The 14,308-nt window shown below is 65.3% G+C and overlaps 1 protein-coding gene across 3 annotated transcripts in view; it reads right to left on the minus strand.

Annotated features, from left to right (window-relative positions):
- The window catches only part of PRDM16 (PR/SET domain 16), a gene marked incomplete at both ends in the record, with an annotated part of 299,365 nt that overhangs the window by 10,749 nt on the left and 274,308 nt on the right, over positions 1–14,308 (minus strand). For 2 of the 3 annotated variants that reach the window (XM_080802203.1, XM_080802201.1), the window contains 5 exons: positions 1,742–1,819; positions 2,399–2,568; positions 5,118–5,205; positions 7,214–8,630; positions 14,077–14,230. In XM_080802203.1, coding sequence (XP_080658329.1) covers positions 1,742–1,819; positions 2,399–2,568; positions 5,118–5,205; positions 7,214–8,630; positions 14,077–14,230 — 1,907 coding nt within the window. The remainder of the gene's footprint in view (positions 1–1,741; positions 1,820–2,398; positions 2,569–5,117; positions 5,206–7,213; positions 8,631–14,076; positions 14,231–14,308) is intronic. The other variant, XM_080802202.1, reaches the window with a different exon arrangement.

A 14,308-nucleotide genomic window follows, 5' to 3' on the forward strand; every position in this document is an offset into this window, starting at 1 on the left:
TCACATGGAAGGGTGTTTCTCACCTGAAATCAGGGCTTTGGAAGACATTCTGAGCGATTTCAGGTAATCTCAGACAAGGACGGAAAAGGAAGGGTGTCCCGGGTTGTCTGGTCTGACTGTCACCCTACAGCCTGCTCACGAGGGGCCTCAGGGGCGCACGTGGCGCGGCACAGGTGGGGCCGGCCTGGACCCTAGCTCAGAGGCCGGCAGCAGGCGCGGCGAATCGGCCTCCCCGGGGGAGGGGGCTTTCCCCTTTGGTGGGGCCTGCCCCGGGGATGGCTGGTTTCTGTGGACGGACGGGTGGATGACGGGAGAACTTTCTTCTTCCGATTTAAATTCTTCCAATGACCCAAGTGAGCCGGATGGCAGAAGTCACAAGCACCACACTCCCCATCTCAGGGCTGCTCCGAGCCAGATAAAGTCAGGATTTGCAACGCAAACTTTCAAAGCAATTATTGTTACGCAAGCCTAAACTCACAGATTGGAGAGAGCAAAAGAAATCAATGGTAATTAAATTCTTCTATAAACACAGCCCGACCCTCTGGGGGCTCCCACACGCAACACTGTCCAGAAGGCGGCTCTCATTTCAGGCAGGAGGCCAGACCAAGTCCGTCCTTCCTCTGCGAGCCTTTGTGGAGTTGCAAGCCACTTTCGGGGGAGGGGGCGGGGGGCCCGTGTTTCGGGACTGGCGGGGGCGCCCAGCTCTGTAGAGGACGCGGCCCTGTGGCGGTCGGGGCGCCTGTTACATCTCGGGGGGCGTGGGACCACAGCTGTGGCGGGCTCCCCACGTGGCCGGCTTCCCCAGGGACGGGGACGCACACTGAGTGTGGGGCTAGTGGGGGACTCCGTAGGGCCGGCGGTAGGAGCCTCCTGCTGCCAACCTAAAAACCATGCCAAGCTCCTTCTTCCCATTGACGGCCGCTCACCGGACCGGGCACACCCCGGGGTGAGGTCGTGGCATTTAAACCAGCGCCTACCCCGATGTGCCCCCTGGTCGCTGCCACCTGGGGCCCTCATTTAAAATGCCAACTCTCAGGCCCCTCCCTGGGTGGGGTCCCGGTCACCCCAGCCTTCTGCCTGACAAAGGCCCCCAGACCAAGGAGCACGATCTGCTTCTTGCGGGGGCAGAAGGGGCTGTTGGAGCCGCCGTGAACACTGACTCTGGGCGAGTCATGGTCTGAGCCTCCGACTCCCCGCTTGGGAACAGGAAAGGCGGACGCTCCCACGCGGACTTGCGGTCCGGCGGCATCTCTGCGGGCAGAAGCCCAGCGTGGAGGGGACAGGAGGGGAGCAGACACGCAGTTTCTGTCCAGGGCTGGCAAGTGAACCTCTCAGGACACCCCACCCTGGGCTGGGACCCGAATTTGCACGGAGCTCCTTTTCCACTGCCCGCCCTTCCCGAGGCACCCGCCCCGGCCCACCGGCCACTGTCGGGGCATTGAGCAGGGACGGGGTGGAGCGAAGCTTCCCCAACAGCCCACCTGGGGCCCCGGCTTTGGCCAGCGCTGCTCTGAGCGCCCTGCCCCAGGCGGCAGCGGCAGGTGGGCGAGCCGCTCCCGGGCACCCCACTCTGGGAGCAGGAATCTTCAGGTAGCCCACTTGGGCACCTCTTGCCTAATCTCTAGGAGGCCCCAGGGCCCAGGATGGCTGTGAGGCCAGGAGGGGGCCCAAGAAGCCACGTGACACCGGCTCCCGCCCCCACCCTCCCTGTCTCACCGGACACGAGGCTGCCGGCTCCTACCTGTATGGCTGCTCCCCGGTGTGTGTCCTCAGGTGTCTCGTGAGGTTTGCTGATCGGGGGAAGATCTTGCCGCAGTACCTGCGGTGGAGGGGCGGGGAGGTCGTGAGGCCGTCGTACTGCTGGACTCCGGCGCCCGTATGCTTTCCTGATGAGGTTCCTCCGACCTGGGGTCTAGGCCCGAGGCCCCATACCGGGGGGGCAGGTGGGCTCTGCCGACTCTGGCCTGCTGGGGCTCTGCCCCTTCCCTGAGCGGCCGGAGGGCGGCTGAGCTGGCTTGCCCCCGCTAGGACAGGCTCGTGCAGCCGGGGATGGACGCCGTGCATGCCTCTCCCCAATACCAGGCTTTCACCTGACTCCGGGGCCTTGGTTAAACGGGGACCAGCCCCGCTCGGCCTCAGGCCCTCCGGGTTCTGACCGGCTAGGCTAAGGCTGCGTGTCCTGGTGCTGACGGGAACAGAGCCCGCGGGGGCAGGGGACGTCGGGCCCACACACACCCACGTGGGCCGCGGATGACTACCACCGGTGGACAGACTGGTGGCTGCCACCACACTGTGCTGTGGCTGTCATGTCCTTCCAGGAAGCCCGCGCTCACGGCCATAGCGCGACCCCTGCGACTACCTGGCCGGGGCCGCCCGCCAGCCCCCACCCCTGCCTCACCTGCAGGTGTAGCGTTCCTTGCCCTTCCTGAGGATGGGGTCTGAGAGCGTGGGGGGCGGGGACCGGAAGTTGAAGGGGTGGTGGGGGAGGGGCTGCAGGGAGCTGCCCGAGTCCGCCTTCATGGCCGCGAAGCTCTCCAGCTTGTCTGTCATGGTCTCGATGGCGGACATCTGCCGGCAGGAGGGTGGGAGAGACGGAGGGTCCCCCTGAGGAGGCTGGCCTCACCCCCAGACCCCCCCGGGTACCCCGGGGCCAGGCACGTCCCCTGCTGGGCCAGGGCCAGAAGCCCGTGCGGGCTCCGGGCTGGGGGTGCAACCAGCCCTCTCTGGGGCTTCTCGGCCTCCCGGCGGACACTCACTTCCTGCACCCAGCCCTGCCCTGTCCTTTCCTGGAAGCCCCGCGTCAGCCCAGGGCCCAGGCCGGGGGAGCCGGAACCAGCCTTCGCCAGCTCGCCTCTCTGCCTGTCTGGGGACATGTGGGGCGGGGGGCACACTGCAGCCTCGTGGTGGCAGTCCCCAGATTTGGAAACCCCCCAGCACCATCCTGCTGGCCTGACACTCCCGGACATAATCACTTTCCGCTCTTCTCTCCTCTCTCTGTCTGTCTGTCTCTCTGTCTGTCTGTCTCTCTTGGAATAAGGTAGCTCCCTGCACCCCGGGTTAAAAGTGTCCGCGGGTCCGGGCCATGATTGCGGCAGAGTTCTCCGGGGGTCCCGCAGCCCAGGGCCAGACGCTGCCAGCTGAACTACCAGAGCAGGAGGCCCACGGGACCCGGCGCGGGATGCGGTGACAAGGACCAGAGGAGCCACCTCTCCAGGCCTTGGAGACGCCGAGGGCTTGCTCGGGGAGGACTCTGGGGTGCGGCCCTGGCCCTTTCCACCTGGCGGGCAGAGTTGTGATCAGAGCCCCAGACGGCACAGGGCAGGGGCTGCTGTTCCGCTCCGTCCCCCCCGGGGGTGCCTGTGCCGTCCTCAGACACACACCGCCCGCCTGTGCTGCCCACCCTGTCCCTGCTGACGGGCTGAGGGCAGCTGTCTCGCACCTCGGCGGTGGGTCCTCCACGGCCAGGACGATGGGGACCCCGGGTGTGTCAGCGCCACTGCCCACCTGGCTCTGTCTCAGTCTTAGCCACAGCCTTAGAAGGTTCTGGAACTCTCCACACCGAGACTGCCTGGAGCTCCAGAAGTGCTGAGGGGCCAGGCCCGCCCTGTCCCCTGGGGCTGCACGCACGTGTCAGGCCTCCCAAACCGAAGGCCCCGGCGAAGTCCTGCCTGGCCGCCGTGCGCTGACATCACGAGGAGCGGCCCTGTGCTCCGTAGAGCCCATCGGTCATCGTGCCCAAGTGACGGCCTGACCTCAGACCACTTAATTGGGTGACCTCCTAGTCCTCTTCCCTTCCCCCTGCCCCATGCTCGGGCCCAGGGGCAGGCAGTAGGGGCAGCAGGGCCGGGGGGAGCAGGCAGGAGGGACAATGGGCCGCCGGCCCCCTGCCAGGCCTCCCCTCCTTAGGCCTGGGTGGGTCTCCCTGAGGCCGCCCAGGTCTGGCCGCCCAGCCTGCTCTGCCCCAGCTGATATCCCCGGTACTCCCGGCCCGGCTCCCGCACAAACACAAACACAGGATGCGCCTGGTGGCCTTGTCGGCTTTTTCCAGCCTGACCCGAGGAAAATCGGGGGAAGTTATTAAGCAAAGCCCGCGGCCCCAGCGAAACAATGGGAGGCACTAAGTTTAGCTGTGAACCCAGGCAGGGGCAGGTTTCACAACCTGGGGATGTGTGTCCGAGGTGGGAAACACCGAGAACAATGGCCTGGTCCGGAGTCTGGCTCAGGGCATCCCACAGTTTAGCTCCCAGGATCCCCAAGTGGGGTGGGGGAGACTGTGGCTCTGGGGAGGAGGTGGGGTCCCGAGGAGGGGGCACAGCTGGGCCCTCAGGCAGGACCAGGGAGCCTCTGCCCGGCTCTGCTGCCCATCCCCGTGTCTGCGGCGTCTCGGTGCCTATGCGCTGTGGGGACAAGGCCGGGGGCTGGACACGGGTGTCTATAGGTGGGGTGTGTGGCCACTGCCCAGACTTGGGGGTTCTCTTTCCCAGAGCCCCAACTTTAGTCTTAGTGGTCAGCCCTGCCTGCCCCACAGCCGTGGGGGAGGGGGGCCCTCCTGCCCACCGCCTCCTGGGACCCTTTGTCCTTGGGGCCAACCATCTGCTTCTGTCCTGTCCCCCACCCTCTCTGCCCCCTCCCGTGCCTGCTGTGCTCAGGTCCCTGCGCTCCTGGTCCTTCGTAAGCGTCTCGCTCATACCTATGCCTCTCGCGTCTGTCCCCCACGTCCCACGTTTTTGGACTCCCTGGATCTGAGCTTTTGTCCACTGCCTTGCTGACGCCCACTGCCCCTCCGAGAGCCTGCACTGTGGTCGGTGAGCACCGCCACGGTCTGGGGTCTTGGGCCACCTCCGAAGGACCCATGGGGCTGCCCCACAGAGCACCGCCCTCCGTCGTCACACTTCCTGGCCCTTCTCACCCTCTTCGGCCTTGCGGTGACCCGTAAGGGCTGTGGGAGAGAATCCCCGTGGGCCTCTGACGGGCAGGGAGGCTGAGGTCCGCTTGCATGGGCGCTCGGGGCCAGCCCCCTGCAGAGACCTGCCTGCCTGGACGGCCCGACTGGAAGGCCCCAGCACTGGGGTCCCAAGGCGCACCCTCCCAGCAGGCTTGGCGCCCCGGGGCCTCACCTGGGGGTGGAAGAGGAGCGGGGACGGCCGCAGGTACTTCTCCTTCAGGACTCCCACGGGGTCCGTCACCTTCCGCTTCTCCACCCTGCTGGACAACACCACCGAGGGTTACGTACCTCACCGAGCTGTCCGAGGCTGTGCAGGGACGGTGCCCCCTGAGCCTCCCAATCACGGGGTGGGGGCCCCTGCTTCCGTGGCCCCCGATTACTGTGTCTCACCTGACACGTCCCACCTGACAGTGACGGAGCCTCTGAGCCTGCCCCTGCCTGATCGCTCGCTCCGCAACCTGCACGTGCTCCCCGTCACCACGCCCGGGCCTGGACCCCTGCAAGTCTCCCCAGACTCCCCCAACAACCCCAGCTGTCATCCCAGGGGGTCGCCGGGGCCTCCCTGTGGTGGCCAGGTAGGGTCTACCTAAACCCTCGCAAGGGCAGCTGGAGAGGATCATTCTAGAATGTTTTTCAAATGCTGGCGACAACACTGCACCTCACAGAGCAAGGGGAGAAAGTGGCCGGGGCGGGTCCTGAGATCCCTCCTTGCTCTGCCTCCCAGCAACGCCAGCCTCAGTCTCCTCGCGGAGGTAGAGAGTCACAAAGTGCCGTCTGGGGACACCGGCCACGTCCCCGCACGCAGACACGGCCCCTCTGAGCACACCCTACACCAGCCGCTCCCTTTGGTCCGCACGAGGGCCTCGCTCTAACACGGCCTCTCACCAGGGCCCGGCTGGGACAGTGGGAGAGCAGGATGGAGTTGGCGGGGTGGGGGGGATGGAGTGGAGCGGGGTGCCAGGAGAGGAGCGTGAGCCGCAAGACGGCACTGACCCCCGGGAGGAGCCCCGCAGGACCCCCAGGCTGGCCGGGAGGGAGAGAGAGGGGGAGGCTGGGAGGGGTCCTCTCCTAGGGAGGCAGTGTTGGTTGTGCGGGAGGCTGGCTTGGCAGGCGTCTTGCTCTGAAGCCTGGCGGTGTTAGGGTTCCCTAAACCCGGGGAATGGAGGACGGTGGGTTATGTGTGTGAAGGGGAACGGGATCGGGGGGCTGGCCTGTGGGCACAGTGCGGGGTTTCCCGGGAGGCCCCCGGGAGTAGGGGAGGGCCCCCACCCCTAGCCCGGGGGCCAGCCTGCTTCCAGGCAGATGGGGTCACCCAAGCTTTGCCTGGGGAAAGCCCTTCAAACGCCACCCATTCTTGTTTATCTTGATGGGCTTGGGGTACAGGGAGACGATGTGGGGCGACCCTGCACTCAGACATCTCGCGGTGTCTACGGGCAAAGCTGGAGCCCGGGCATCGCCTCCTCAGCCCAAGGCCCCTAGACCCACTGCTGAGTGCAGTGGGCAGGACCTGGCCTGGCCTCTCCTCCCCCCTCCCCCGCCCGGCGGCTGTCTTGCTGGTATTGTTCTGTCCCATGTGCACCTTTGTGGATCTGGGCTCCCCACCTGCACGCCCACCACCAGGCTGCTGCTGGCCCCTTGGGAACACAGGCCTTGTGCTCCCGTGCTCCCTGAACACGGGGTGTACACGCACGTGTGTCTGCACACAGGCCCCTCTCCCAGCTGGGCACGGTTCCCGCCCCACCGGGCCTCCCTCCCAAGGCCCACCACGGGCACAGCCCTCTCTCCTTAAGGCTGAGCCAGTGGCATAGCACCCGTAGGCCCTGCGTGATGGGGAGGCGAGGCCCCTCCCACCTATTACACCCACCTGATCTAAGCCCGCCCAGAGATGGGGGAGGGGAGGGACTCAGCCGGCCCCTCCCTGGGAGGGCTACCAAAGGGCTGGGGCTGATGGTCGGCAAACCCTCCAGAGCCCCCCCCGCCCCCGTCCTCTCCTCTGGAGACTCTGGTCTCTGCTGGGCCACCGGAAACCCCCACCATGGCTCCAGCGGCTGGTGGGGCCCCCCCAGGGTGGCCTTGGGGAAGTGTAGGCACTGGGAACAGAGGAAAGTTTGGGAAGAGGCAGGGTTGGTCCGGAGAAGGCGGCTGCAGACAGAGGGGGACCCAGGTGGGGTTGGAGGGGAGGCTGGGAAGCCCAGCAGCTGTCAGCGCTGCTGCCTGGCCGGCTCGAGGGCCCTTGGGAGAGCAGGTGAAGGCGGGGCGTGTTAATACCTGTAGATCGGGTCCATGAAGAAGGGCGACGGCTTGGCGTAGTGCAGGGACGGCTGCTGGGGCAGCTGCGCCGGGCACGCCCTGGGCAGCCCCTCCCCGGCCCCCAGCTTGCGCTCCCCGTAGATGTGGTTCTTGCGGGGCTCCCGTCCCCCTCCGTTCTGGCTGGCTCGGACGCGGCTGCCGATGCTCAGGTCCAGCGGCTGCTCCTCCCCGGACGCTGGGGCCGGGGGCGCCTTGGGCACGGGCAGCACGGGCTTGGCCTCTTTGGGTTTGGTGGTGAGGTCGAAGGGGGACTCGGCGCTGGGGCCGCCCACCTTGAGGGCGTCCCGGGGTGACCTCGGCTCGGCCTTGACCAGCAAATTGTGGGCAAGGGAGCGGTCCGCGAAGGGGCAGAGGGCCGGGGGGAAGTTGGGCAGGAACTGGAAGGGGAAGACGGAGTGGTAGGGCAGCGAGCCCAGCTTCTTCTCCTGCATGCCCACGAAGCCGGGGCCGAAGTACTTCTCGGCGATGGAGGCGATGGCTTTGATGGAGTCGCCCGCGGCGCCGGGGGCCGCCAGCAGCTGCTCGTCGGGCGGCGGGAAGAAGGCGTGCTGGGAGTAGAAGACGGGCACCTCGCCCACACTGTTCGGGGCCCCCGGGGGCGCCGCGCCGCCCCCGCGCTCGGGCTTGCCCTCCGCCGCCTTGGTCTTGTCCTTGGCCTTATCCCGGTCGCTGTCCACGTCGCTGTCCAGGTCTGAGCCCGTGCCTGTGGTTGTGTCCAGGTCGGTCCCTGTCGTGGTGTTGACGTCCTCAAAGTCACTGCCGTCCGACATGTCGCTGCCTCTCGCCTTGAGCTTCTCAGCGTAGGAGTCCTCTAGGCGATGCTCGAGCTTGTCCTCGGGTCCCGTGGCGGCCGTGGCGCCCTGGCCGCTGTTGCCGACGGCGGAGACAAGGGGCAGCGCCGGGTTCCCCAGGGGGCTGGGGAGCTTGGCGTCCTGGGTGTGGTTCAGGGGGCTCTTGAGCAGTGGCGTGGGAGGTAGCAACGGTGGCCGGGGGTACAGGGATGGGGGGAAGATGCCCGGGAAGCCTGGGGCGAGGGCGGGGAAGGCGGGGGGCGCCGCCGAGAAGGGCAGGCTGCCCGGGTGCGGCCTGGACGGGAAGTACTCGCTGAAGCCCAGGCTGGCGTGGTTGAGGCTGGGGGGGGGCTTCGCCTTGTCCATCATGGGGCTGGGGTTCAAGGGCAGGCCCGGAGCAAAGACGCCGCCCGGCGTGTAGTGGTTCTTGCCCTCGCAGAAGCGCCGGTGTTTGTTGAGGGAGGAGGTGGTGCTGAACATCTGTCCACAGTCCTTGCACCTGATCTGCGTGCGGCAGTCAGCGTGCATCCGCTTGTGCCGGCACAGGTTGGAGAACTGGGTGTAGGATTTGTGGCAGACCTCACCTAAAGCATCAGCAGGAAGCAAACACAAACACGATATGAAATTACCAGGAAACCTTGCGGGGGGAGGGGGGCTGGGCGCTGCGGGCCCCGCGATCCGGAGCGGCCTACGCGTGTGTATGTGTGCACATGCGTGTATGTGTGTGCACGCATGGCACACGGTATTGTGTAAGCCGGTGTGTGCACGTGGGGGTATGCGCATGTATGTCTGCATGCACGCTTACATGTGTGTACATGTACTGTGGGCGTACATGTGCGTGTGTGTGTGGATGTGCACACAAGTGTCTGCACGCATGTTTACATGCATGTGCTTGTACCTATGGGTACCTGTGTGCATACACGTGTGGGTGCGCACACAGGTGTCTGCATGCATGCTTGCACACATGTACATGTACCTATGGGCATGTGTGCATGCGCGTGTGGGTGTGCACGCAAGTGTCTGCATGCATTTTACATGCGTGTACATGCACCTATGGGTACGTGTGTGCATGCGCATGTGGGTGTGCACGCAAGTGTCTGCATGCATTTTACATGCGTGTACATGCACCTATGGGTACGTGTGTGCATGCGCGTGTGGGTGTGCACGCAAGTGTCTGCACGCATGCTTGCGTGTGCATGCATGTACCTATGGACTCATGGGTGTAGGTGTGCACATACATGCATCTGCACAATGCTTGGATGAGTGCACGTGCACCTATGGGCACACGTGTGTGCATGCACGTGTAGGTGTGCTCACATATGTGTCTGTGCGCATGCTCACATGCCTGTGTGTACGTGTACACAAGGCACATGTATGTATGCATGTCACGAATGTGCGTGCACGTGCATTTCATGTGTGCGCACATCTGCACGTGTACCTGCATGTGTGTGCACACACATATGTGTGTGTGTGCGCACTCTACCCTGGGGCTGGCCTCCAGGGGCCAGCGGACTACTGAAGATCCCCCGTGCCTTCCCACCTGGACCAATCTCGGGCTCCTCAACCTTCCGCACCAGAAGGCGGGGGCACGCCTGCTCTTTGTGCCGTGTTTCCCAGGAGTATTTGTAACGCGGCGGCCCAGGTCTTCTGAAATCGCTCCCCAGGTGGACGGAGCCACGGCCTGCAGCCATGTGTGCACCTGCTCCAGCTCCCCCAGGGCTCCCTGCCACTCCCTGACCCCCTCCATGGTTCTGTCCCAGTGGGGAGAGGAAACACCAACCGCCGGAACTCTCCTGCCTTCTGTCCGGGGAGAGGGGCCTCAGGGGTGACCGGCTCGCTCGGGGATTCCTAGTCAGGGCGTCTGGGCTTGGGAGCACGGCTCCTGGTGGTGTGCGCTGCTTACTGTTTGGGCCTGGCTAGAAACTGGGGGCGTGTTTAAGGGAAGTGCAGCGCCCCCAGGTCGGGATGCGGAAGTGAGCCAGGCTCAGGCTGATGGGCACTGGCCTCTGCCCTTGACGGGAGGGGGTGGGCAGTGCCAGCCAGAGCTGAACACCAGGCCCCAGGGGCCCCGGGGACCCCGACTGGCCGTGTCCCCTGTGGCCAGCGAGTTCAAGGTTGTCAGTGAATCACCAGCTTTTCTTTCTTTCTCCTCTTGTTTTTCTAACCAGAAAGGGAGGAACACACGCACGCACACTCACGCTCACACACTTGCATGCATCTCTCCGCAGGACAACTAGCTTCCTGAGTGCAGCCCGTGGGAACGGCGGCTCGCTCCCGTCTCTTGTCCATCACCGGTCCCGACTGCCCGCTGTCCCACTCTTCGTGCCGGTGCTCCGGCCCCACATCACCCGCTTCTTTCGGCGCGGTGTCTATGTATGTTAAGGGCCCTGCCTCCCCATCACCCACATGGTAGGACGTTCTCAAGGCTGAGGGGACGAGTGTGGCCTTCTCGGATCAGACCTACCGTCTTCGGGAAGCAGCTGACCCGGGGGAGCTGAGCCCCACGGCCGGTCTAGAAATAGACTCAGGTCGCCCACCGGGTCTCGGGGAAGCCAGGCCCTTCCTGGGCTCAGGCCTCGCCGGCCAAACACGTGACCCCTCACTGCACCCCTGGCCCAGCTCACCAGGGCTTGGTTCATGGCTGCGGCCAACCTGAGCTTGGAAACTGTCCCCGACCAGGGCCCCCGCCTGGGGCAGCTCCCGGAAGGGCCCCTGGGCTAGCACCGCGCCTTGTGGTGGGGAGCCTGGGACCCTCAGGGCCCAGCCTTTTGCTCGCAGGATGGAGGGATCTGGCAGGAGAGCTGGGGCTACAGAGAGATCAGGCAGGTCCTGGACCCGGAACCCCAGCAGCTCGCTCACAGATGGCAAAGAGAGGTTGGCTGCCCGCAGGGGCCTACAAACACCTGGGCAGCCAGCCCACGGGCCCTGGACGCAAGGGCAGCCCCTGGCAGAGGGGCCCTACACACCGCCCCCAGCGGTTCCTGTCCTTGTGGGGTAAGCGGCTGGATGCACACGCACTCACTCTAGAGCATGTCCTTCTGTGGAGAGAGCCCACAAGGAGGCTGACCACCCACGTGCCTCCTGAGCGCCCCCGAGCACACCCGGCCCCCAGTGTGGGCGGCGCGGCTGGGAGGAAGCGCGGCCTCGGCTGTGCGCTCAGTGAGGGGCAGGCTCAAGCTTCTAGCTGGGTTGTAGTGCAGATCTGAGGGGGCTGCCGTCTGTGCACACTAGTGACGGTGTCGCCATGGGCCCGCGCCCTCCGAGCGACCCGTTTGTCCTGCAAGGGGCCACGCACTGGTGTGCAGAGCCGTTTTCCCGAGCCCAGCATGGCCCTTGACCGTGGCCCAAAGCACGCTCAGCCGTGGCCTGCAGGACGTGCCCATCACATCTCACTTGCCCACTTTCTGAAATCTGTGTCACCCTATCCGAACGACAAGTCCTGCAGGCCACCTGGCCACGCCTGGGGTTTTCTCTGTAGCTTTACCCGTTAGCCAAAAGCTGAGACACCCCGGTGAGTGTGCCACACGGCCGGGGCGGGGCCGTGCCCCCCGTGCTCTGCTCGTCCGCGTGCAGCGTCTGTGCAGGCCGTGGAAACAGTGGGCTCGGGGCCTGGCAGAGCACTGTGGTTCCTGGAACTTCCATTATTAAACACCCTCCAAGGAGACTTCACTGCAAGGAGACCACGGGACTCTGTGTCTAGGTGCCCAGTGAGACAGTGACTGTTGAACCTGTTTGTACAATTCCTGTTCCTGAGCTCACTTCACACCCCAGGCTGTCATCTGGGGCCCCACAGGGGCACTTCCTGGGACTCTCACGTACAGAAAGCAGGACACACATCTCTGGTCCCCATCACAGCCCCCAGCTCCCACCTCTAGCCAGGTCGCTGCTTCCTGACCCCCTCCCCGAGGGACCAGGCCCCGTGGCACCACTGCTCACCCTCTCCCTCTAGAACCTGCCGCTGACCGGGGACGGGGCTGGTGACCCAGAACACTGGTGTCTGGGTCATCTCCAGCAGGGCACTGGAAGGTTGGGCTGGAGACAGTGGGTAGAAGGAGGGCACGGCCCAGCCACGCAACAAAGGCCGGACCGGCCAGTCGGCATGTGGTCTCTGCGGCAGGTGTCCTACAGCTGAATGGCAGCGGGAGACCACCCCAAGCCCAGCCCCAAGGGCCCACGGATGCCATGGGGTCGGAGGGGTCCCAGCGCCTCATCCAGGCCCTGGGGCCAGGGCGGGGCTACAGGCCCTGCTCCGCAGTGTGGCATGAGCACCTGGTCACTTAATGCCTATGACCTCAGTCTCCTTCTCCGTCAGGTGGAGACAGTGCGGCCCCTCCTTGGTCAGATTTCTGAAGTCTGCTGTGAGATGGTGTGTGTGACAACCCTCCAGGACCCAGGTGACCAACCCGCACAAGCTCCCGGGAGGCGATGACTCAGCAGAATTCGTGTGATGGCCCCGTGCGACCTGGGGACGGTGACCCACGTGACCTTGTGTGGACGGTGACCCTGTGTGACCTCGTGGGGATGGTGACCCATGTGACCTTGTGGGGATGGTGACCCATGTGACCTTGTGGGGATGGTGACCCTGTGTGACCTCATGGAGATGGTGACCCCATGCGACCTTGTGGGGGTGGTGACCCCACATGACCGCGAATGGATGGTGACCCTGCATGACCTCATGTGGACAGTGACCCCATGTGACCTCATGTGGATGACGACCCTGTGCGACCTTGTGGGGACGGTGACCCTGTGTGACCTCGTGTGGGTGGTGACCCCACATGACCTCATGGGGATGATGACCCTGAATGACCTCGAGTGGATGGTGACCCTGCGTGACCTTGTGGGGATGATGACCCTGAGTGACCTCGTGGGGATGATGACCCTGAATGACCTCGAGTGGATGGTGACCCTGCGTGACCTCGTGGGGAGGATGACCCTGCGTGACCTCGTGGGGAGGATGACCTGCAGTTCATATGCAATTATGGCTCAGTGCGATCTCACATGACTGTCGGCTGCCAGGTAGAAAAGCCTCTTCTGTGGCTTCCAGACCCACCGAGAATAAGGTTCACGCCTCTGCTCTGGCTCCCATGGCCTCCAAGCCCGGGCCCCTGTCACCTCTGTCCACTCTTCTACTGTCCCCCTCACGTGTTCCCCCAAACATGCCGGCCTCAAGCTCCCTCTGTTTCCGTCCCCGCCCGAGCACCCCCGTCCCGCAGGCGCCCCCTCGGCTCCCATCTGCCCTGCCTCCAGGTCTCCGCCGGAGGGCCGCTCATTTGACAAGCCGTCCTGGCTCCCGCCGTGCTCATGGGGCCGGGACCCCCGGGCCGACCCCGGGTGCTAGGAGAACCTCCGAACCTCGCGGCACCGCCTCCGGGCTGACAGGCGGGGCCGGCGCGCCGTGACTGCACCTGTGGCTTAGCCTGTCTCTTGTGCCGTAGGTAGGTGCTGTGGCCACAGGGCGTTTACAGCTGGCGCCTGCTGCCTGGACCGTGCAGGGGGTACACAGGCACCCTGAAGGCTGCCGTGGGGATGCGCAGGGCTCAGCGGTGTCGCTGGGATTCCTATGCCTCCCAGAGCTCAGGCTGGGGTGTGAGTGCAGGGGAGAGTAGACGGAACAGGGCGGGGTGGGCTGCGGGCTCCTTCCACAGGACCCAGGAGGCTGAAATGGTCCTTCCCCACCTCTCACCACCCCCTCTGGCCACCATGGAGGTAAGCGATGGGGAGGAGCCAGGCAGACCAGGAGGAGGAAACGAGGCCCCAGCAAGAGAGAAATGGGTGACCGGGCAAGCAGGTGCGGCAGAGCAGGGTGGGGAAGAGGCGGTACCGGGGTGGGGGGTGGTCCGGACCCTGGGCCCTACCTGGCAGAGGTTTCTGAGCAAGGAGGGGTCCAGCAGAGGGGAGACCCCGGGGACTTCCCGCTTGCGCCTGGCCTCCGACAACTGTTGACGGAGGCCACTGGGGATGGGGAGGCCAGGTTGGGGACAGGGAGGCAGCGGAGGGCAGGGGAGGCCGGTGGGGGTGGGGACCACTTACATATGAAAGGTTTGACCGTGCTGTGGATGTGCTTGTGCTGCTTGAGGCCCGAAGACGTGGCGAACGTCTTCCCGCAGTCAGGGCAGGCGTGAGCGCGGGCTCCCACGTGCTGGGAGCGGATGTGGCGCTGCAGGTTGCTGGGGTCGGTGAACACCTGCGGGGACAGATGTCGGGGCTCAGTCCCCTGTCGGCCCAGTTCTGGCCGCTGGGTGGGGCTCTCACTGCTGCCTGG

Source organism: Martes martes (genome assembly GCF_963455335.1).
Source record: "Martes martes genome assembly, chromosome: 4".
NCBI classification, from domain to species: domain Eukaryota; kingdom Metazoa; phylum Chordata; class Mammalia; order Carnivora; family Mustelidae; genus Martes; species Martes martes.